At 48.7% G+C, this 23131-nt stretch overlaps 2 protein-coding genes across 31 annotated transcripts in view; one reads left to right on the top strand and one right to left on the bottom strand.

The window, feature by feature from the left end:
• Positions 1-4841, top strand: part of DHRS12 (dehydrogenase/reductase 12) — a 41309-nt gene extending 36468 nt beyond the window's left edge. For 8 of the 11 annotated variants that reach the window (XM_081547620.1, XM_081547622.1, XM_081547617.1 and 5 more), the window contains 3 exons: positions 491-581; positions 3214-3351; positions 4194-4841. In XM_081547620.1, the coding sequence (XP_081403746.1) occupies positions 491-581; positions 3214-3351; positions 4194-4303 (339 nt within the window). In that variant the 3' untranslated portion in view covers positions 4304-4841. Of the gene's footprint in view, positions 1-490; positions 582-3213; positions 3674-4193 lie in introns of all 11 variants that reach the window. The other 3 variants (XR_014070613.1, XR_014070611.1, XM_081547616.1) reach the window with 2 other exon arrangements.
• Positions 4842-6361: 1520 nt separating this feature from the next.
• The window catches only part of WDFY2 (WD repeat and FYVE domain containing 2), a 185605-nt gene continuing 168835 nt past the window's right edge, over positions 6362-23131 (bottom strand). For 2 of the 20 annotated variants that reach the window (XM_081547611.1, XM_081547613.1), the window contains 5 exons: positions 21801-21906; positions 17048-17149; positions 16052-16182; positions 13923-14031; positions 11505-12577 (listed from right to left, as the gene is read on the bottom strand). In XM_081547611.1, the coding sequence (XP_081403737.1) occupies positions 12548-12577; positions 13923-14031; positions 16052-16182; positions 17048-17149; positions 21801-21906 (478 nt within the window). In that variant the 3' untranslated portion in view covers positions 11505-12547. Of the gene's footprint in view, positions 8813-9122; positions 9309-10145; positions 10554-11504; positions 12578-13922; positions 14032-16051; positions 16183-17047; positions 17504-19355; positions 21907-23131 lie in introns of those variants that run through there. The other 18 variants (XR_014070604.1, XR_014070605.1, XR_014070598.1 and 15 more) reach the window with 18 other exon arrangements.

The raw sequence follows: 23131 nt of genomic DNA, 5'->3' as shown, positions 1-23131 counted from the left end.
AGTGGCCTCCACACAGTTGAGGCTCATGTGGGAGCACTTGGCGATTTTTAAAGAAATTTGCAACAGATGCGTTCTCTACGCATCTCAGGACGGTTCCCACACTCCAAGGTTCCTTCACGTGTCCGCGGACACCCCCCTCAGTGCCTGCCTGGGCGGGGGGCCGGGGGTGCTCTGTGCTCCCACCGCGATCACGTCCAGCAGCAAATACGGTAACAAGGAGAGAGGGTGCTGTGGCTGTACTTTCCTCGGGGGAGGGAGGGAGGGGGAAGCCCCCAGGCCACGGGCAGCCTCATTCCTGCTGCTGGTCTATCTGCCTCTCAGATGGTGGGGCCAGGATGCAGCCCTGGGTCACAGCCAGAGCTCGCTGGGTGAAGAGCCGATGATTCTAGAGGAAGGTGCGATCTGACCTTGTGGAGGCGGGGGACGGGGGCTCTGCACACCCGCGGCCCCCTGCTTCCCCCTCCCATCTGTTCACCCTCATCCCATCCAGAGGCAGCAGGTGGTTCTGACGGAGCGATGGGCCCAAGCGCACCCGGCCATCCACTTCTCGTGCATGCATCCCGGCTGGGTTGACACTCCAGGTAGGTCTTTAAGTTCCCTGCCGCCCACGTTTCATCTAAAAATATCTGGGCGGCCGCAGGTCAGATTCTCCCCAGGAATGACCTAGAACCAGTATCAGGAGGACAGGAATGGCTTCGTTTCTGCGGGAGCCGGGCAGGCTGGGACTGGAGAGGGAGAAGCCTGGTCCTCAGAGGCAGGGCTGGTGTGGTCAGTCTGCCCCACGTGCGCACGGCCCAGGGAGTGGGTGGCGCCGGGGCGGGGGTGTGGCTGGGGACCCCTCCCTCGGGACAGGGGGCGCCTGGTCCACACCCAGTGTTACAGGAGATGCTGCGGACGTGGGGATAGGCCAGGCCACCTCCCCACTGCCCGGGTTTCTAGAAATAGTGACTGCACAAGGGGAAGTAACAATCACTAAGGGGACAGGTGGAATTCTCTGGAAGCATGGAAAAAGAGGGAAGGAGAAGAGAACTCTCTGCCGGGTCAGTCCCTCCCACCTCCGAGACCTCAGGCACATCACTTGGGCTCTGTAGCTCTTTCCTCCTCCCCCGACAAGGGAACTGAAAACAGCAGCCATGGCAGCACGCCTGGGACACTTGAGGGCCCAGAGCTGCTCCCAGCGCTGTCTCCATACCATCGCCTGTGTCCTCACTGCCCTCCTGGGGTGGGCATTACCATCATGCCCATTTACATCTGGGGAAACTGAGGCACAATGAGGGGCCGGGGCGTCCTGGCTGGGCCCAGCCACAGGCTAGTGGGAGGCAGGCTCTCATACGCTTGCTGTCACCTTCCGAAAGCTGGTTTAGCAGAGGCCTTAGTATCTGCATCTACACCCTTGGAATTCATCCTAAGAGATGCGGAAAATGAGGTTGCTCGTCCCAGCACTGGTGCTCGGAGAGTGAGTTGATAAATTAGGGAACACCTGCATGGGAAATCTGTTCAGCCCTGAACACCGCTGCGGATAAATGTCTGGGAAGCAAATGGCGCTGTCTCATTAAATGCAGGTATCGGGCCCTCAGACCTTACAGCCTTCTGGTCTTATTTTCCCTACGCCTACATCCCCATGGAGAAGGGGGTATGTCATGCTCCGTTGCATCCCACGGAGACTGGGCAGGGAGAGGTGCAGTAGGCCAGCCTGCGGGGGGGGGGGGTGGATCTGAGGACATCTGGCAGTCTCCTGTTGTAAATGCAAAGGGGAGTGTCCTCTGCCAAGCACCCCGGGAGGCACTCGGGCTAGGGCTGTTGGGAGAAGGCGGCTTCTTATTTCGTGTCACTTCCTGGTGGGAGATCACTTCCTGGTGGGAGACGAGCCCAGCCCTGCCTGACCAGGTAGCTCCATCAGTCAGTGGAGAACCACCAGCCCCTCATCCCCGCAGGACATCACCCTGACAGTCCTCACGTCAACCTGTGCGCTGGCTGAGTCTGCGCTCCAAGGTCACCACCTGAGTCCAGCATCTGGATCAGGGTGCGGTCAGCCTTCTGTGGTCCACAGGTCACAGGATGAAGACTGGGCTTCTCAGAGGCTGCTGACTGGGCCTCAGTGTCAAGAGGGAGGGCTGGGGGAGGGCCTGAGCCCACAGATACTTGTCCTCCCTGAGTGGTATGATGTGTGCGCGCGCGCTAAGTTGCTTCAGTCGTGTCCAACTCCTTTTGACCCCATGGACTGTAGCCCACCAGGCTCCTCTGTCCATGCAGTTCTCCAGGCAAGAATGCTGGAGTGGGTAGTCATTCCCTTCTCCAGGGGATATTCCCAACTCAGGGATTGAACCCATGTCTCTTACGTCTCCTGCACTGGCAGGTGGGTTCTTTACCACTAGCGCCACCTGGGAAGCCCAATGGAGGACTCAAATTCCTTCTGTTTACTCATCAGAAGTATTTCCTAATTTTCCCACAATAAGCAAGTACTGTTTCTGTAAAGGGAAAAAAGAAAAAAATGTTTATTTTTTAATTTTGTTTTAGATGATGCTTTCTGAAATCCTCTGATCTCATTACATCTCTCAAATGTTGTTTTCTCTGCTTTCTTTTCTTTCTTTGGCTTCATGAGAGAACAGTTGTGTTTCCCAGAGTGCTAAGTGTAAAGACTGTGTGTTCCCCGAGGTCTGTGAGCAAATGGGGGTGTGTGTGTGGGGTGTAGCCTGCAGCCAATGCTGGGCTGCTGGCTGGGGGGCGGGGGGGACGGGGGAGGGAGCCCGGGGGGGGAAGCCCACAGCAGGAGAGGAACCTCCATGTCACCAGGCGTGGCGGCAGAGGGAGGAGAGTCCCTTCCCTTGTTCCAACATGCCTCGCTAAAAAGCAGAGAACTCTCGCAGCCCGAAGGGCACTCAGCCTGGATCCCGGGAGAGGTCAGAAGCCTTGAGAGAGAAAGAGATGGGTCCCCAGGAGGCAGGGAGTCTGATCCCCTTTTGGCCTCAGGTGTGACCCTCATTTCTTAGGATGGGAATTGGGGAGGTCCAGGGGATTTTGCTCCCAGGGGACAGGCCTGTCTGGGCTGACAGCCTGCACGAACGCTGTTTTGAAGTGCAAAGAGGGCAGTTCGTGATCTCATTCCATCTCCGTGTGGTTATTTTGGTATTAAAGCAGCCAACCGCAGGAGGCCTCCTACCTCACTTGAGGATGAGGGCGCTGTCCTCACGGCCCTGTGTGCCTCCCCCGCAGGTGTGCGGCTGTCGATGCCCGGCTTCCACGCCCGGCTGGGAGCCAGGCTCCGCTCGGAGGCCCAGGGCGCGGACACCGTGCTGTGGCTGGCCCTCGCCCCCGCTGCCACCGCCCAGCCCAGCGGCCGCTTCTTCCAAGGTGACGTTCTCTCTAAACCACAGCCCGAGGGGCTCTGGCAGTGGACCCTCCTCTCTCCCTGAAGTCGGGTGGGGAGGGTCTGTCCCCCTTCCTGGTGATGTGCTGGCCTGCCTTGGGGGAACGGCTCCTTCGCCTGTTATTTTGGGAAGGGCCTTGCCTCTGGCTCTGCAACCCCCACTTTTTCCATCCACCTTCCTGAACTCAGTGGGTCCCCTGAGGATGAAGTAAGTCCCCGGGTCGTAACCTCAGTGTCCTGGGCACGGCTGGACCCGCAGGCACCTTGGAGATTTGAAGGTCCTTTGTGGAAGCCCAGGGCCTGGGAGTGAGTCTCTGCTTTTCTGTTGCTGCGGGCGGTTATCTGTTCAGGGTTTGCTCCCTATCTGGGCGGGATCCCAACTGGCAGGTCCGAGAAGAATTCGGCAGGCTGAGGAAAGAAGGTGGAGGTTCTCGCCCCACCTCGGAGGTGGCCATGCTCGCGTGAGCCGTGATGGAGCTCTAGGGCCCCTGTGGCGGCCAGGAGGGTGGCCGTACCTTCTCCTCTTACCATCAGCTGCCAGACCAAGTACTCCACACTCCCGGGTCCCCGACCCCCACCCAGGCCTGGGGACCCTGCCCCCCAGCCAGCCCCCTGGAGTCCGGCCGACACGTGTCGGCGCTCAGCCTGCCGCCTGGCCTCCCGCCTCAGCCTCCCTTCTGCAGCACCTCATTGTCTGTGCGGACCCTGAGCGCGGGGGCGGCTGACCCCCTTCCTGTGTGGGCCCCCCCACAGGTGGCCTTGAGATGACTGACCCGAGGCCCGGCCCTGCCACTCACGTCTTTGTGTTCCTTTCTCACATTTATAGACCGGAAGCCGGTGCCCACACACTTGCCTCTTGCGAGGACATTGTCCTCACCGGCCGAAGAGGAGAAACTCTTTGAGATCTTGGAAGAGCTGGCTCGGAGATTTAAATAGCCCAGGCTGGACCCAACACGGGGCTGGTCTCGCCTCAGAAAGTACGGCAAGGTGCGGCTCGGTGGCCAGCGAGGAGACCCCACTGCTCCTTCCCCGCTGCAGACCGGCCCGTCTTCCACGGCTGTGCTTTGAGCTGGTTTGCTCTCCATCAGGAGTCACAGAAATTAGTCCTGTTCTTTATATACAAAGCCGAGTACTGAAAAGCTTGACTCACCACCGCCTCATGGGACCGCAGCTGGGTTAACTTACCCTCTGGGGGCCTCATTTTCCCTGTCAGCGGAGATTAGAGTACTCCCTACCTCACGGGGTGGTTGTAACGATTCAGTGAGTTACCACTTGTAATGCTCTTAGCAGAATGCCCGGTGCGCCATAAAGACTTGATACGTGTTAGCTACTAACATCGGCATTTAACTGACAAGTGTGCTAAAATTCGTGAAAAAAAAAAAAAACCTAAAGATTACCCCCTATAGCAATGAAGAGCCCAGGAATGGAAACTTTTATTTTAAAATACATACCATTGCGGCTGAGAGTAAGTGAACCTTGATCTTCCGCAGTAGCTTCTTCTCTGTAAATCTCGCCTTGATTTGTGAGTGTAGTTTTCTTAAAGATTCTGTGTCACTCAGTATGAGGGAAGCAGGGCCGGGAGGGGGAAGGAGGGGCTGCTACACTGCCCTGGCCTGGCCCTGAGGCCTCAGAGGCAAGGCGGAACCAAGGGTCAGTGCTTATTTACAAGCAGTCACTGGAGGCTTGGTTTACAGGTGCTAAGATTAGAAGTGGCTTCAGTTATGCACTTGGCAATCTGGTGTTGCCGTTTGGTAAAACTTTTAAATTATTTGCATTTTATGTCTTTGTGAAACCAGGGAGAGCTCTAACACAGTTGGTGAACAGATTTAGGAAAGCTCTACATACACTCTGGAAGTTCAAGGGGAAATGAACGTAACTCGGCACCCACAGAGGAGGAGGACCCGGGGGGCACAGCTCAGCCAGTCCCACCGTGCCGGGCCTTGAAGATGCCTGCGGTGCTCAGGTCCGGCTCTTAGCCAGGGAGCTCCAAGAAAGGGGCTTTTGGTGGGTCTGCCTGGAAGGGCGGTGAGCACCGGCTCCACCAGCCTGCATCGCTCCCTTCCTGAAGGACAGTAGGGGGCCCTGGAGTGCTGGGTGTGGGTGGGGCTGTGCTTTGACAGGCAGGCTAGAGAAGGGGGCAATTCAGCTGCCCCACCCACTGGCCCTTCCCAGGTGGCGCTAGTGGTAAAGAACTCATCTGCCAAGGCAGGAGATGTAAGAGACGAGGGTTTGATCCCCTGGAGGAGGGCATGGCAACCCACTCCAGTACTCTTGCCTGGAGAATCCCATGGCCAGAGGAGCCTGGTGGGCTACAGTCCATGGGGTCATATAGAGTTGGACACCTCTGAAGAAACCCAGCACAGCACAAGTCATTGATTGCTTCCCACTTTTAGTCTATAAACAGGCCTCATGCATTTTTTTTTTTTTTTGGTCAGTGGGGGCAGGCTGTGCCACATGGCCTGTGGGATCTGTTTCCAGACCAGGGATCAGACTCACACCGCCTGCATTGGAAGCTCGGCGTCTTAACCATTGGACCACGAGGGAAGTCCTGGGTCTCATGAGGTCTTTTATAGAGGCTTTTCCTGGCTATATTTTTCCTGAGTCCTCTCTCACTTCATTTGGAAAGCTTACCAACCACACTTAAAGCAGCCTTATGTGGGCTCCCCTCATTACTCAGATGGTAAAGAATCTGCCTGCAATGCAGGAGACCCAGGTTCAATCCCTGGGTCGGGAAGATCCCCTGGAGAAGGAAATGGCAACCCACTCCAGTATTCCTGCCTGGAAAATCCATCCCATGGACAGAGGAGCTTAGTGGGCCACAGTCCAAGGAGTCGCAAAGAACTGGACACGACTGAGTGACTTTCACTTTTTTTTCACCATGTGAAAGATAAAGCAAAAAGGACCACTCAGCCAGCCCTGGTGAACAGCAGCGCAGGGCTGCTGGGGTGCACGCGGTCACTGGGCGCAGCTCGACAAGAGTGACATAACCACAGGAAGGTTTCCACAGAGATTTATTTCAAACCGTGGCGGTAGCTTGCATTGGGTCTTGACACAGGTCATGGCCACACACACATTTCGGTTAGAGGGAAGCACAGAGGGAAAGTGAGCAGAGTTCAGGAAAATTCACAACATTCAGCAGACATTTAACGTTGTGGGAAATCCTGGCTCATTCCCACCTAGTCACATTCAGGAAGTCAATGTCAAGACTGCTTGGTCTGGTTGGTGGAATCTGGTGGTAGAGGGCGATGCCAACGGGGTTCAGCTAGAACCACGTTTGAGAAACCTCTTCCAGCTTTGGGCTTGTGACATGCTCAGCCTGACCCCTTGGAGAATCTCATTTCATAAAGAAAGAAAAAAAAAGACATTTTGTGAAGCAACATGCCGTGGCAGCCAGGTTCCGACTGGGCTGCAGGCTGATGGGCGTGCAGGGTGGAAGCGCCCTTGTCCCTGGTTATGGAGTCAGTGGGAGGCAGGCACGAATGTGGGGCTAGCACCTTCCCGGCTGTCCAGTTAGTAACAGTTTTTGTACTTTTCATATATTTTCTTCTGCAAAATGACAGTACATTGAAAAAAAAAAAGGCAGATGGCGTAAAACACAACTATATAAGTGTACATTGGTTACCAGCGACACAAGTATTTTGGTCCATACTTCATATGCTACTAACATAAGGTGGCCATCCATTTAAATGAAGGGAAGAGTGTTTTTAAGAGAAATACTTCTTTCAAACCATTTCCCATTTTCGTGTTACAGTTCACTCTCTCATGCTTCCCAGAGAACCAAGACGGGGGTTGGGGGGGAGGAGAAAGGATCCTAAATATCAAGGTCGCCTTCCAAATCTAACCTTTAAGCCAACCTGCAATTATTCCCTTTCTCTCCCAAGAAAGTCAGATACACTTGGATCCACAGAGGTGAACAGTCTGAGGTATCTTTTTAATGAGATGGTACCATGATTGATCTCTGCCTTCTCCAACTGTTTTCAAACCTCCTGGGCTCTAGATGAGAAAATACAGGCAGCGGTTTACTTGATGTGACATCAAACAAAGGCAGTGGGACACACTCCCATTTACCTGAGTTAAGTCAGCCACGAGCAGGCAGGTCACTGGTAATGGTCAGGTTAGTCCAATGAGTAACAACAGTCATAGAATCATAGCATCACAGATTGGAAGGGATCTTAAGCATGATCATTGAATTCAACTTTTACTCACGGCTTTTAATCTCCTTTCCACTTCTTTTCCACTATAAATAGACAAGGGGCTATGTACTTGCTGTTCAAAAATTCCCTGGCTTAAGAAATACAATGGAAGAATCCCCTTCCAGTGCTGGACAGATCTAATTTTACACCCTGGTTTCTTGTGTTAGGCCCAGACAGGCTTCTCTGTGGAAGGGATAAAGTTGAAAGGCAAAATTACAAACTTAAAACCCAAGGGTTGGTGTGTATCTAGTTCATGATGGTCAAGTTGAGTTCAAGTTTAAAAACGAACACGGATGTTCCTGAATTAAGTTACAGACATAGACTACGTGGGCACTGGAGGAAAGAGGCCAGTAGGTGCAGTACAAGTACCAGGAAGGACCGAGGCCCACCATGGCATGGGGGGGCTGGGCTCCGTACAGCTGGGTCTACTGAGCCCTTTTACCGTCACTGAATTGAGAAAAATATTCCCTTCCCTTGGCGAGTGCCCCTGCCATGAGCATTTATCACATTTACCACACTGTACTGAGATGACCCACTGCTGCAGGAACGATGTAAGGCCAGAGGGAAATGAGGGCAGCAGCGGCCTGCTTGCTCATGGAGAGATCACATGAGTGCAGGGCCTCTGCTGTCCAGAACAGCCGCCTCCACAGGTCAAGAGCTGTCCTTCATCAAAGGAGAGCAGCCCAACCTGCCCCCCCAGGGAATAATGGGATTAGTATGTTGTAAGCTCATCTAGGGGCTTCCCAGGTGGCACAGTGATAAAGCATTGGCCTGACAATGGAGGAGATATAGGAGACTTGGGGTTGATCCCTGGGTAGGGAAGAAGCCCTGCAGAAGGCAGTAGCAACCCACTCTGGTATTCTTGCCTGGAGAATCCCATGGATGGAGGAGGCTGGTGGGCTACAGTCCATGGGGTCACAAAGAGTGGGACACGACTTAGCAACTGAGCTCACAAGCTCGTCCAGACCAAAACCAGGTAAGCAGTGGTCTCCAGCCCCACCTCGTGGCCTCCAGTGAGTGGCTGTGCCCCCAGCAAAGTTCAAAAATTAGTTAACCAGGGGTCCTTTTTAAGATAATTCAAAGTGTTTCCAAAGAAAAAGAAACTTTGATACTGGCCTCAGCTGCAGAAGACTGGACTTGTCTGGCAAGCCTCTGAGTACCCTCAGTATTCAGGATGGACTTAATCTCTGTGTTTCCCAGTCATGTTGATAGATAGCCACTCACATCCAGAAAGATGAAACTTAATTTTGTTCTAGAGGAGAGAGAATGCCAAAAATCATTGGCAAAATGCTTTCTTTCATTTTAAAACAGAAATCTTAGTGGACAAGGTCACTTACAATTAAACTACTATGAAAAGGCAAAACCAAAGGGATCTCATTTAATGGATATTTACGTCTGGTAACTTTGATACATAGTTCAGACTGAATCCCTTGCTTAAAAGGTGAAATTCAGACTTTAAAATTTGATTCATGTCAAGCAAAAATAAATTAGGCTTTTGAAAAAATGAGTATCAAAAATAGGAAAAGGCGATATTCCATAGGAAGGGCAATGAGGAGACTCACCCGGGGCCCACCTGCAGACAGAGGGTAAGGTGCAGTTTCAGTGCCCCTTGATTTCCACTTAAATTGTGTGGCTGGCGAGATCAGTGGGGGCGAGCATAGGAAGCTGGTTAAGCTGATGGAGACCTGCAGTGACTACCTTGCTGCACGAACCCACCCATTTGGAGCCACAGGAGGTATCAGATTTGCCTGCAACGAGAGGACCAGACCCGGTTCCGAGGGCTCCCTGCCTTGAGCCTGGAAGTCATTCCTCTTACTCACGCCATTACGAGTTCACGTTCAAAAACAACTGCTCTTCCAAAATTCTTATAGATTCCCCTTGTCGATACCTCAACTATATCTAACTGCTTGGTGTGACTGTGCTTGGAACATTCTAGAGGTCTGAAGGGTCCCTTCCAGTTCTGTGATTTTACGATTCTTTGCATAACATTCAAACAATCCAGTGAGAAACACACCACAGTTGACTGACCTCATGAAAAAAAGGACACATGACTCCAAGTACTTCATCTAAAACCACCTGTGCTGCTGTGGAGACAACCCAGGCAGCTAAAGGGTCCAGGAACATCATTTCTCTGGAGACACAGAGCGTGTGGTTGGTTCTGTCCTACCAAATAAAAGGCACAGGCATGGTATGTGCGGGTGTGCTGCTTCCCAGCATTGATCGTGTTAGGCTTGACTTGCCAGAGCTTCTGTATGTTGAAGCAATAGAGCAAAAAAAAAATATACATATATAAAGTGCAATTCCGGTGGGGTAAAACAAGAACGATGAGAGTTAACCCAGACAGGAGACAAGCCAAGTGCTGGTGCCAGCTTTTGCTCCTAATGAATGAAGCCTCTATTCCATAAAATGCTTGGAAGGCACCCCAACACCAACACATATCGATGAGTTACACAAATGGTGGTGGGAATGTAATACTCAAGGATTCACAGTATTATAAACATACACAGTTGGCATGCTAAGCAATTCTCACCAAATTAAAGCACCTACACAGATAAGGAGAAATGAAAGAACAGAGCAATGGATACCTTGACATGTCTGTGGTCACTGGTCGCGTCTCTCACCACCAGGAGGTGTGTCCGGTGGTTTCCACCTCTGAGTGGCTCTGTGGGCTGGGGGTACAGCCATGCTGGGAGGGAGGCGGGTGGACTGAAGTGCGGGGTCACAGACCAGAGCAATCTCGGGCTCACATGTGACCCAACGGGGACTATCAGCTTCCCCAGTGTGATCTGAGCTCATCTCGACCTAACTCAGAACCACATCAGGTCTGCTGGGCACCTGACCCACCGCCTCCCTGACACTGTGTTCACCTCTCTGTATTCAGGCCATGCTCCAATGGAAGGGAGAAGAGAGCCATTCATTTCTACTACTCATGACCACCATGTCGTTCTTTATTACGTACAACTCCATAAGTGGCTCCAGGTTCTAGCAGTAAACTACAAAATAGATATTTGAATATTTTAAATTGAATTCCCCTCTTAAAGCTCCCTCACAACCATCCAGAAGAGACTCAGGTTAGTTAGAATGGCTTACGCTGATGGCTAGCAAGGGTAGGGTGGAAGGGGCAGTTGAGTGGCAAATGGTAACTGCTTCTGCATGTTGGTGGCTCTGTGTCGACAGCCTCAGAGTATGGTCATGTGGGCTGATCTGCCCTGATGTCCCAGGTCATGGCTGTCAGGTACCAGGGCGGCATGGAGCATATCCACTGTCCTGTGCCCCAAAGCTGCAGCAGCAGAACCATCTCAAGGACGTCTGTCACCAGGAAGCACACCTGGTCAGTGTTGGGGTGGCGGTGGGGGGGCGGTTATCCAAGTACGGCTGGGAATCCTTCTCCCAGTTAGAAAACTAATGAATGATCGTGAGGGGAGAAACAACGACCACCCTCAATTGTCAAGTCAGCAGAGAACAAGACCCTGCGGAGGTAGGGCTCACATAGGGAAGGGCAAGTCATTGGCCTGTTGATCTGCAAGGCTTTGTGTAACCTTGTGAACCCCGAGGACTCAGGGATCCCCTGATGCTCCTGACAGGTGAGGGATGAATGAGGTGGTCCCAGTAAAGTGCTGAGAAGGAGGTGGGGACAAAGCTCATGCCTGCCGCTCGTTTAAATTCTACTTTTACAGGCTGAAAATACGAGTTTTAAAGAGGACCTCAGTATCCCAAATGGGGTCTCTACACACAAGAATATCTCAATTTATCAAGTTGATTGCATTCCCTTAAAATCAGGGTTCTTCAGGTTCATTTCCTAAAACCTCCCCTCCCTGTCTTTTCTGTACATTCCCAACTGGAACACACAGCATGAGCTGTAGGACTGAGTACCTTTTATGTCTCAGATCACACAGTTGGAGTATTAAAGCGTGCAAAGTGTTCTGATAAAATACACAAAGATAAAAATCTTTAAATATCTGGTTTTGAAAGGGGAAGCAAATACAGACAGTGAGGAATAAAGCAGCATACAACCTCACAGCAATGAACATGTTCAAGTTCAGAGGTGACATCACACAGAACCACAGATCTTAAAGACACTATTCTTGGAGGACACAGGGTTTTGTTGTTTCGTTTTGCTTGTTTTTAATATCAAGAGCGAAGGAGAGCTGTGTCAATAAAACTAAAACCCAAAAGGCTCAGAAAGCTCCCACTGAATTAGAAAGGATCCAGGCACTGAGTGTTGAAGGTCTGAGTTTGATAATCTACTTCCATGGCCGGGAGTGGCTTTCTCACAGCAGTTATTTTTTTTTTGTTTCTTTCTTTTTTTAATGTGGGAAAGAGAAAAACTGAGACAGAAACATAAGGTCGTTTCCACTCTTGTAAGATCTAGACATTACAAATGGATCACCCTTTGGGCAACTTAAGAAATCAGCTGGCAAAACCACAAGAATGGTTTTCCAGGTCTCTCAATGGAGGGGGACTCCTACGAAAGCAGACACACTGCAAATAAATTGTGAATATGCTCACTCTGGGGAACAGTGGAGGAAGCTGAGTGGGGGGAAGACGCAGACCACAGGATACGTGCCCAAGGGAGAGGAACACGGAAACTACTTCACAACGACCCCAAATACCCTGAATAGTTATACACTCCTCATTTCTCCAACACACAAAGAAACAGCTAAAACCAAGTGTTGACAAATATAAAACGTAAAACACCCCACACTGAGCTTTCAGTACACTCAAAACAGGGGAGCAGAGGCAGACTGTATAAACCGTTTGTTAAAAAAATATCCTCTTTTTATACTGTATGAACAAGTGGAAAGAGTTCCCTCACAAGAGCTCACTGACCGCTCACCGCCACGTGTGCAGGCGACACGCAAGCTCAGCTCAGCTTTTCGGCTTCTCTCCCGCCACTCGCACATCTGCTTTACTGCTCCAGTCATGATTTGGGTTAGAACAACCGTTTCTTGAGTAAATTCTGTCTTTCTGGCGCCTGGAAGGGGCATCAAGACACGACTGGGGTCATATCCCACAACTGTAAAAAGAAAAAGGTCTCTGATGAACACCTGGTGGAGGAAATGGCAACCCACTTCAGTATTCTTGCCTGGAAAATCCCACGCACAGAGGAGCCTGGTGGGCTACAGCCCCTGGGGAAGTTGCAAAGAGTGGGACACGACTGAGCAACTGAGCACTGATGAACTACCATTCAGCTGGGCTGAGGAGCCATATAATGTGTATAAGGAGTCCTTATAATTGAATTCAAGTGCATTTTTTAACTTAACAAGGAACTGAGTACTATAAGAGCATCATGGATAAATCTATAGAGTAGTACTTGTCCATCAAAAAGTTCAACGTAACCCTCAAAAAAAGGACAAAGGCAGCTGGAAGTTTTAATCCAGCTGATGGAGTAAAGGCAGATGAGATTTATTCAAGGAAGAAGGGAAGTAACACTATAAGGCAACAAATGAGTAGCCAGATATGCTGTGTCCTTTCCGTATCTCATCTTATCTTCCAAACAGTTCTACGAGATGTCTCGATTTCAAAAATAAAGGAACCGGGGTGCCCAGAATTTACTTTAAAAAGTCACATAGGACTGGTGGCTTCCAAAGAGGGTTATTCTAACCACCTTATCCTGCAGTTGCCTCCACAAAGGAACCAGAAGAGGCCCAGGGAAGTTGGGCGCAGTGAACCAGGCAAGCCTCTGCCACTGGGAGCCTCAGAGAATGATGTGGGCATGACGTCTTTAGTCCAGGGCTTTGGCCCAGGCAGGGAATCCACGTGGCCTAGCACAGTTCTTGGAGAGGCCCTGGAGGACTGCTTCTGGATTAACTGATCTCACTGGGAAAAGATCTTGTTTATTACTTGTTGGCTCATCCAATGCTCGGCTCAAAACCTACTGTTCTCACAAAGCCAAGGCCAGTAGCACCATCTTCTTCCCCTGAACTCTCCCAGTAACTCTTGTCCGTTTTACTCTTTTGGCTGCTGAATATGTGACAGTTAATTAACTGTCTTCTTAAGAGTATGTCCCCAGGAAACTAGCAGTTCTTTCAAGGGAGGGCTAGGTCTCATTTTGGCGCGTATAGCCAGTGACTATACGCGGCGTGTAATGTGTTCTCAAAGATGCTCATTGCTCAGGGGAAGCTTTAAGAGCAAGTTTCTGAGCACACCTCACACAGTCTTGATGCTTCTGTACATTTACATGGGGCCAAAGATGGAAATGGACAGACTCAATGGGCGTGAGTTTGAGCAAGCCCTGGGAGATGGTGAAGGACAGGGAAGCCTGGTGTGCTGCAGTCTACTGGGTCCCAAAGAGTTGGACACGACTGAGCGACTTAACAACAACAAAGACGGAAAGCTTCGAAAATATGATGGCATCCTACCTTAATAACCTTGTCAGTTCCTGAAGTCAGTAACCATCCTCTGGTTGCATCAAAGTGCACATGCACGATGTTATGTTTACTGTCGTGGAAGGTCGCGGTGGGCGCGCGTCTGGAGGGAGCAAAGGAAGTTTCCAGGAGTGAAAGGCAGAGTATATAAATGAAGAAGATCTAGAGTGACAGTAAGCTCTAATTTTTAGCCAAATGGCTCAAATGACCTCGCGGTTAGAGATGCTCCTCAGAGCTACTTTTATTCCCTGGGGATGAAAAGAGTGAAACGATTCTTAGACTGTCCAAAATGGTCAGGAGATGATGAAGTTTCTTTAGAAACTTTTTGGAGAAATTTGTTGCTCTGACTGAGTCTGTGAGATTCTCTACCCGTGCTGTTAACAAATCTTTAAAATAACCCACCGTGCTTTTGCTAAGTTTGATCTCAGAAGGACTTGCTGATAAAAGTCTACTTTGGTCTATTTAATTTTAAAAAAGGCACACTCGTTAAAATGCCTAAGACACTACTGCTTTCATCTAAGGGCTATTTACTCTTTCTCTTCTTTACCCTGGTATAAATGCAGGCTCGGGTTTTTCCACGGCATTCTAATGCTTTAACAAGTAAAACAATATATAAACAAACACTGCTACTTGCTTTTTATTTTTTCAAGCTGTGCATTTTTTTAGGAAGAAGGCTGGTAATTGCCTAGATGCTCTAGAAGCAATGCAAAATGCACCCACGGGGAAGAGGCAGAAGAACCAGTGATGTGGGACAGTGACATAGGGGATTAGGCTGCAGTTTTCTAATCATGTTTCAAGTTCCCACTCCTCAGCAGTGGGCTCTCTGAAGACAGCTGTTAATTGCTCAATCTGGAGAACAGATCTTCAGTATCCTAAAAATGATGATTGCTTTAAAATATTTAGAATTAAGGAATTAGGTTTAATCTGTAGTCACTTAGACCCTCTAGATCTGTGTCTTTAATGAAGAATTCAACAGGAATATCCCTAAAGTCTCTTGCAGCTCCCTAATTTAATGAGAAGCACTCTTTCATTAATTTCATCACATATGATGAGCAGAAAATAATCAATGAACATAAATGCTTACTTATGCAAGGGCATCTTAGTTTATACTTGCTGTGACTAAATACGAATAAAAAAACATACATTAAAAAAAAAAAACATACATTAACATGAGGGTTATCTGCAAGAGAATGCTTTGTTTTATTAACTTGCCAAGAATTTCTTCTAAATGCTGACCTCCTCGAATGCATCTGAAATATGTTTCTATTTATATGCAGCTTTTAGGACATCCATCTAGTACTTAAAATGATTTTACTACATTATACGGGGGGGTGCGGTGAGCATTGGGCAGACAAGTCCCCTAAGAGATTCTAATTCACTAACAAGGACACTTGGTGAAGAACACTGTTTACATGGAGGGCAGTCTGCAACAGCTAACATTAAAAAGATAACATGGGGTCTTTCCTGGCAGTCCAGTGGTTAAAACTCTGAGCATCCAATGGAAGGGGCAAGGGTTGGATACCTGGTTGGGAAACTAATAAACCACATGCTGTGCAGCATGGCCAAGAAAATTTTAAAAATTTTAAAGAAAAGAAAAAGACAACATGGATCTGTATCCCCTACACCGCCCCCCCCCCAAAAGCACTGTAATCTCAGGTCCTGGGTTATTGGGCAAGACCAACCAGCAAGATTCTGCAGCTGGGCATTGGTGGTACAAGACTCTTAGAAGAGACTTAGCTCTTTCTGGAAAATAAAACCTCTGAAGCCCGTGGGCTTATTCGCTCCTGCAAAGATACCAGCTTGGGCTAAAAGTAAAGCTTGGGCTCCTGTACTCCTGGGCAATTCTCCAGTAAAGGAGCAGGCAGAGGATTTGCTCCAAGAACATCTATTTTCAATGCACACACCCCTGGGATTGACAACAGCACAGCGCTGCACCCTCTCCTCCTGCCCCACAAGGGGACACCACCTCCTGCTGGAAAGGAGGGCTTTGCCCACCCGCTACGGTCCGTATCGGAAACCACCAGGAACCAGGGCGCCATTACTCATGGCTGCGGGGCTCGGCGCAGCGCTCGGATCGCACTCGCCCCTTAACCTCGACAATTCTGCAGACTGCTGGAACTTACTCCTCATCTGTGATGGCCTCGTGGCAGCTGTCACACACCCTCACTTCAAACTCGAAGCCCATCAGCGGGATCGGGGAGCGCTTGGAGCTGCACTTGCCACAGACCGCCTTCCCGCACTTGCGGCAGTGGTGCTGGAGGGAAGAGAAAACGTGCTCACTGCGCCTGCGCGCCTCCGCCGCGCCGCGAACGCCCAGGTGTGACCCGCAGCCTTCAGGTGGGGATGCTCAACGGGAGGGCCCAGCGCATTGGAAGCACATGCCAGGTGCTCTTCTTTCTGGATTCTGTTTACTCAGAATGAGGACTGTTTAGAAAGTAAATCTGATTGTGCCACGGTCTAAGTGCCCCTTTGCCCAGTCTTGGTCCTTTCCAGTTATCATCAATGTGAACCAGAGGACCCATCCAGCAGTCGGGTTATCTTAAGGGTGTCGGGTGTACGGAGGGTTTACGGAGGAAGTGCCACCTCCAGAGATCAGGCTGTTCAGTGAAGAAGAACTGGGATGAAACCAGGCTCAATTCACCGTCTACATGTTGGCCGTCCTCAAGCTGAGTGACTGCCATTTGATTTCCCTGGGGGGCAGACCAAACTCAACCATAGAATCAGGCTGAAAATGCTGTCTTATAAGTAGATCTAAATAACTAAAACTAAGACGGAAGGAACGAAAGTGAAATTAAAGAGAAATAAGTATCACTTACATAATTTCATGGTTTGGTACCATTTGAGCTAAGCTCGGCCTCTCTAATTTTAAGGTATATTTCACTAGATGCCACTAGAATTCTAAAATCATATCTCTTAACTACTGGGAACAAGTCACTACAGAAGCTAAATCCAGTAGGAATGAGCTTCAGTAGAGAAAGGGAATAAATTCGGTACAAAGCGACTCTAAGAGAATAACTTACCCCCATCACAGCTCCCACCCAAGGGTGCTTCCTTCCAAGATCACAAGGTAAAGTTATTTCTAGGTGATAACGTTTTGATGAAGCAAGCATATCACCCACCTGTCTCAGGCCAATTTTCTTACTGTCCCACATTTGCTTGAAGTTCCAGAAAAAAGGCTGATCACACTTTTGGCAGGAATCACTGTCCAACCATTCAGGGGTCTTGCCAAACAAAGCACACAACAGATGACAGTGAGAAGCAGTGAGAACGGTGGAAGCATCGACACTGATGAAACTTACGCAGTCAAGATGTGTCTCTAAGAAACACATGCGATTTCTCAATCATTTAAAAAATATTTACCGAATGCCTCGTGATGTGTCAGGTCCTGGGGATGTAGTAGGGAAGAAAAAGAATTTAACATCATGGAGCTTATAATTTATGAGGGAAGATGAAAGATGATAATCACATTAGTGAAAAGTGAAAGTGAAGTCGCTCAGTCGTGTCCGACTCTTTTCGATCCCATGGACTGTAGCCTACCAGGCTCCTCTGTCCATGGGATTTTCCAGGCAACAGTACTGGAGTGGGTTGCCATTTCCTTCTCCAGGGGATCTTCCTGACTCAGGGAGCGAACCTGGGTCTCCCGCATTGCAGGCAGATGCTTTACCGTCTGAGCCACCAGGGAAGCCTTATTATTTGAAACAGTAGAAGGATCAAAGGCCAGAGAGAGAGAAGCACAGAGTGCTATGAGAACAGGATGATCTAGGCTGGGGTTCAGGACTTATCTCTGACAAATGATAACAAGCTGAGATCTGGGGATGGATGACAGGAGACCAGGCATACAGGGCTGAGAGCAGGGCAGGGTGGCTAGAGCACAGTGTGGGGGTGGGGAGAGAAGGGCTGGGGGTAGGAGAGGGTGTAAAGGGCTGAGGCTTGAGGGGTTGGATATAGGGGCCACACCACAGACAACTATGTTGGTTTGGGACTTTATCTCATAGTCTCTGATCATATGCAATTATCTCATACTCTCTGATCATATGCAATTATATTCTCTCTGTGTACAATTACATACATCTGCTTATTATACTGGCATGCAGTTACATGTGCTGGGGGGACAGGACCTGACCTCAGTGGGTACTCAGAGAAGCACTAGTCCGCTGTCATGTCGGAGTCAGCAGCGTTACTCCATTTCCCTACCTTTACTTTTTTATATTTTTTAAAGAATCCTTTTACGCTTTTGTAAAAATTTACTTTATTTTTGGCTGCACTGGGTCTTCGTTGCTTTGCACAGGCTTTCTCTAGTTGCAGTGAGCAGGGGCCACTCTCTTGTTGCTGAGCATGGACTCTAGGGCTTCAGTAGTTGTGACTCACCAGCCCTAGAGCGCAGACTCAATAGTTGTGGCGCACGGGCTTAGTCGCCCCATGGCATGTGGAATCTTCCAGGACCAGGAATCGAACTTGTGTCCCCTGCACTGGCAGGTGGATTCTTAACCACTGGACCACCAGGGCAGTTCTCCCCTACCTTTAAGCAGAAACAAACCTAAAGCTATATATTTTCTCAGGAGGAAAAAAAAAAAGGAAAAAGATGACACTTTAAGAACTCTAATTCTTAGTTTATTGATTGTATTAAAACTGAGGAAAAGGGACTTCCTTGGTGTAGTTAAGACTCTGAGCTTCCAATGCAGCGGGCCTGAGTCATATCCCTGATCAGGGAAGTAAGATCCCACATGCTGTATGGCACGACCAAAAAAATAAAAAAATTAAAAATGTAGAGTGCAATGACAAGGGCACACAAAGAATGATAATACGTTTAAAAAAAACCCAAACAACTGAGGGAAAGAAGTAAGTCTCCACTTGCCTTGTAATTTTCATGCCCTAATTCATGTAAAGACAGATCAATAAAATAATACAAATTTTCTTAGCTGAAGACAACAGTTTACCCCTAAAAGACTTATCTATGTTGTGATTTTTCGGAACAGTTAGGAAAACAGTAGGAAAATAAGGAAGATTTACAAAACACACACACACACACCCATCTTTTACAAGGAAGCATGCAGGTTTAGGATGTGTATAAACTACGTTAGTGGGTGTCTAAGGGGAGGGAACTGAGGGTAGGGCTCTGAAAAGGGGGGGGGATCAGCATGTGTACTACAATTCTCTTTTTTGTCAAAAAAAGAAAACTCTAACATGTGTATCTGCAGAGAAAAATGTAAGAAGGGATGTTTGCCAGTATGTGAAGAGTGATATTTCTAGGTGGTGATATCATGGATGGGCTTCCCCGGTGGCCAAGCCGTAAAGAATCCACTAGATTCTTCAGTCCCTGGGTGGGGAAGATCCCCTGGAGAAGGAAATGGCAACCCACTCCAGTATTCTTGCCCAGGAAATCCCACGGACAGAGGAGCCCGGGCAGGTTACAGTCCATGGGGTTGCAATAGCGTGGGATATGACTTAGCGACTCAGCAACAACCCTGAGTAACTGACATTCTCTTTGTTAACGAGCACTGTAATTTTTCTACAAAGAACGTGTATTATGTATACTTAAAAAAAGAATAAAATTGTGAAAAATCAGGTTTCGTTAAATGTATAAACACACATTTAACCTACATCAAGATGTCAAACAGATCTGTGTTCAGCCACTCAAGGCCTTCCCCCACCTGCCCACCCCCTGGGCTGCCGCCCCATCCACTCTGCATCCATTGCTCTACACGCCACCACTCCGGCTCGCTTGGTCTTTGCTCCTGGTGTTTCTTGTCTTGGTCAGAGTGCGCTCACTCTCCCGCCACAAGCCCTTTGCTGGACGGCAAGCTGATGGTGACAAGCCCCAGCTCTGATGCTCCAACTCCTATCAACTGTGGTTGATTTATTTATACCCTCGAATCATTTTCTGAAGCTTTCCCCTCCACGTCTTTTCTTCCAGAAAGGCCACCAGCCCTTCGGGGCAGGGACAGTTTCATCACGTCTCAGGCTTCCCGAGCTGAGTGCCGCGTGGCACCTGCCCCAACCGGAAAGCAGCTCCATAGATACACCTGGGAGGCTGCACGTTTATCATATATGACACTTGCGAAAAATGGATGCAACCGTCGCCACTGCTCAGTTAGAGCTTTAAATCACTCGAGAAGATTTACAATAGTCAACAAGTACCAAGTGCCCGTATGTCTGCACGTCAAAAGGCATCACTGTAGCAAGACGCCTCCAAGGACTGCCCACCAACCGACCGCCTGGTTTCCTTCTCCAGAGCGTGCACTGGTATCCTCCTCGGACTTCTGTCTATCGAGGCCGGAGGCTGTGTGCACACAGGGAAATGAGCCCAGTGGCTCCCCTTCCCGGCTCTGGCCGGTCAGGCCTGGGAAGACGCCTGGATGCCCCGGGCGTGACTGTCCCTCACCCAGAGCAGGCCGCCATGCACCTGGCCGGCACACACGGTCTTTATGCCAATGGGGCCAAACTGTATTTTTAAAAGCGATATTCCACAGTTCCCCACTTCCTGGCTGAAAGGATCATTTTAATTAGTTACTAATAGAGCTCCTGTGGATTTACGGTTTGAGCAAATCAAGTTTTAATCTTCTTAAGCATTTAATTACTGGCATTTGAAAGGCACGGCATCGTGGGTAATGGCAACGACTCTCTTGAAATGAGACTGGGCTGAGGCTGTGGAAAGAAGTTGGGAAATGGCCTTTGTCTAATTTTCAAAGTGTTGCTTTTCTAATTCTTGTATCCTGCGAGGACACATTAGAATACACACGGTCAAAGAGAAAATTTACCCAGCATTATTCTAGGGAAATGAGAAAATGGTTAACTTCAAAGTACTTGTCAAAGGGGATGTTCAGTAAACAAATCAGCTGTTATGATGCTGAATGATGAAAAAGCAAATTCATTGAGAAAAGAATGCTGTGGTTAAATTGGCAAAACTTATGTTCTGTAAATTTTATCTCAATAAAAAATTGTGTAAATAGTAAATGAAAAAAAAGAAAAAAGAATGTTATGACAAAACTTAAATGCTTAAAAATGACAATGTATATATTTATATCTGGAGAACTATTTAGAATATGATTCATAAACACAAAAAAATTATTTCCAATATTTCTATTAATACCAAACTAGGATTCTTCATCAAATACCACTTCTCACACACCAGCCGCCATTTCCCCCAATAACATAAAGGGCCAAGTTGTCTGCTTTCATAGTGCACTTTAAACTGAAGGCCTGTAATTACCTGAAAATAAATGTTTCTTCTCCTCTGAACTTGTGTTGTAAATGGTGCAACAGATTTGAAGTCTAAACAGCTTAGTCTCAGTCTTATGAATCTCCACTGCATGAGTATTACGTGCCACTTTGTGAGGGACTTATAAAAGAAAGCTCCTTTCATACTAGAATTGTATTTTATTTTACTATTATTATTTTTCTGATTTTCTGACATAACGTCTTATTTTCATGGTTTTCTCAAAGAAAGAAGTGGGCTTCCCTGGTGGTTCAGTGGTAAAGAATCTGCCTGCCCATGCAGGAGACAGGGGTTCAATCCCTGGTCTGGGAGCATCCCACATGCGGCAGAGCAACTAAGCCCCTGTGGGCACCACAGCTACTGAGCCCGTGCTCTGGAGCCCAAGTGCCACAGCTACCGAAGCCTGAGCACCCTAAAGCCCGTGCCCCACAACCAGAGAAGCCACTGCAATGAGAAGCCCACGCACCACAACTAGAGAGTAGCCCCAGCTAGCCGCAACTAGAGAAAAGCTTACACAGCAACAAAGACCCAGAACAACCAAAAACAAAAAGAAAGGGAGCAGGAGGGGAGGCTGAGGCGTTTCTCAGCAGAGTCGGAGGTGCAGACCCCAGCCCGGTGGCCATGGAGGGGGTGGCTCGAGCCTTCTGTGAACCTACCTCCTGCCTCTCCACGTCCATGTTCCAGACCACGATCCCACCGTCACCGCCACAGGAGATGAGCTGCCGCGTGTGCTGTGCGTAGGACAGGGCCTGGACTTTGTCACTGCCAAAGAAGAAAGAGTCAGTGACAGTTCCCGAAGGCAGGGAGAGCCCCGAGGGCAGGAAGCCTGGCGGTGAGTCACAAGCAGGCTCACCCCTGAGTGCCACCCAAGAGTGGACCTTGGAGACTGGAATGGAATGGTCCACATGCTAACGTTGGGAGAATACTCGAGATTTTCAACATTTAAAATAAGTCAAAATGCTCGTTTAATAATTAGCGATGTTGAACATCTTTTCATGTGCCTGTTGGCCATCTGTAGGTCTTCTCTGGAGAAATGCCTACTTAGGTCTTCTGCCATTTTTTTGGATTGGGTTGTTTGTTTTCTGATGTTGCATTGTCTGATGCTGCATTGTATATTTGGGAAATGAAGCCTCTGTTTATTGCATTTTTTGCAAATATTTTCTTCCGTTCCATAGGTTGTCCTTCCGTTTTGTTGATGGCTTCCTTTACTGTGAAAAAGCTTGTAAATTTGATTAGGTCCATTTGCTTATTTTGCTTTCATTTCTTTTGCCTTGGGACACTGACTAAGAAAATATTACTAAGATTTATGTTCAAAGGGGCAAGTGGAGAAGGGATAAATTATGATTATGGGATTAGCAGATACACACCACTACATATAAAATAAACAAGGATTTACTGAATAGCACATGGAATATATATATATATATATGTGCTTTCCTAGTGGTTCAGTGGTAAAGAACCTGCTGGCCAACACAGGAGATGCCGCTTTGATCCCTGGGTTGGAAAGATCCCCTGGAGGAAATGGCAACCCACTCCAGTATTCTTGCCAGGGAAATCTTATGGACAGAGGAGCCTGGTGGGCTACAATCCATGGGGTTGCAAAAGAGTGGAACACAACTTATTCACTAAACAACAGCAACAACAAATATATGTATATGTATAACTGGATCACTTTGCTGTATATCTAAAACTAACACAACATGGTAAATCAATCATAGCATCTCATGTGAGATGCTAAGGCCCCAATAAGAGGTGGTCTCTGTCAGTTACCAAAAAAAAGCTGTCGAACTGCTTGTAATCTTACTGGTTCCTTAATTGATCAATCAAATAAAATCTGTGCCACCTGTTCACGTTATATCTGTAAGGTCATTGGGCACCTGATGGAGCCAGGTAACCGTGCTGCCTGAGATGCGAGGCGCCAGCACGGCTCCCAGGGTGAATCCACAGCAGCCACAGACTCGAGGTCACTGAGTGTCTCTCTCTAGTT

Source organism: Giraffa tippelskirchi, chromosome 12 (genome assembly GCF_054371585.1).
Source record: "Giraffa tippelskirchi isolate mGirTip1 chromosome 12, T2T-mGirTip1v1.2.pri, whole genome shotgun sequence".
Classification (NCBI taxonomy): domain Eukaryota; kingdom Metazoa; phylum Chordata; class Mammalia; order Artiodactyla; family Giraffidae; genus Giraffa; species Giraffa tippelskirchi.
Note: the sequence above shows the minus strand (reverse complement) of the source record. Positions and strands in the feature narration are given on the sequence as shown.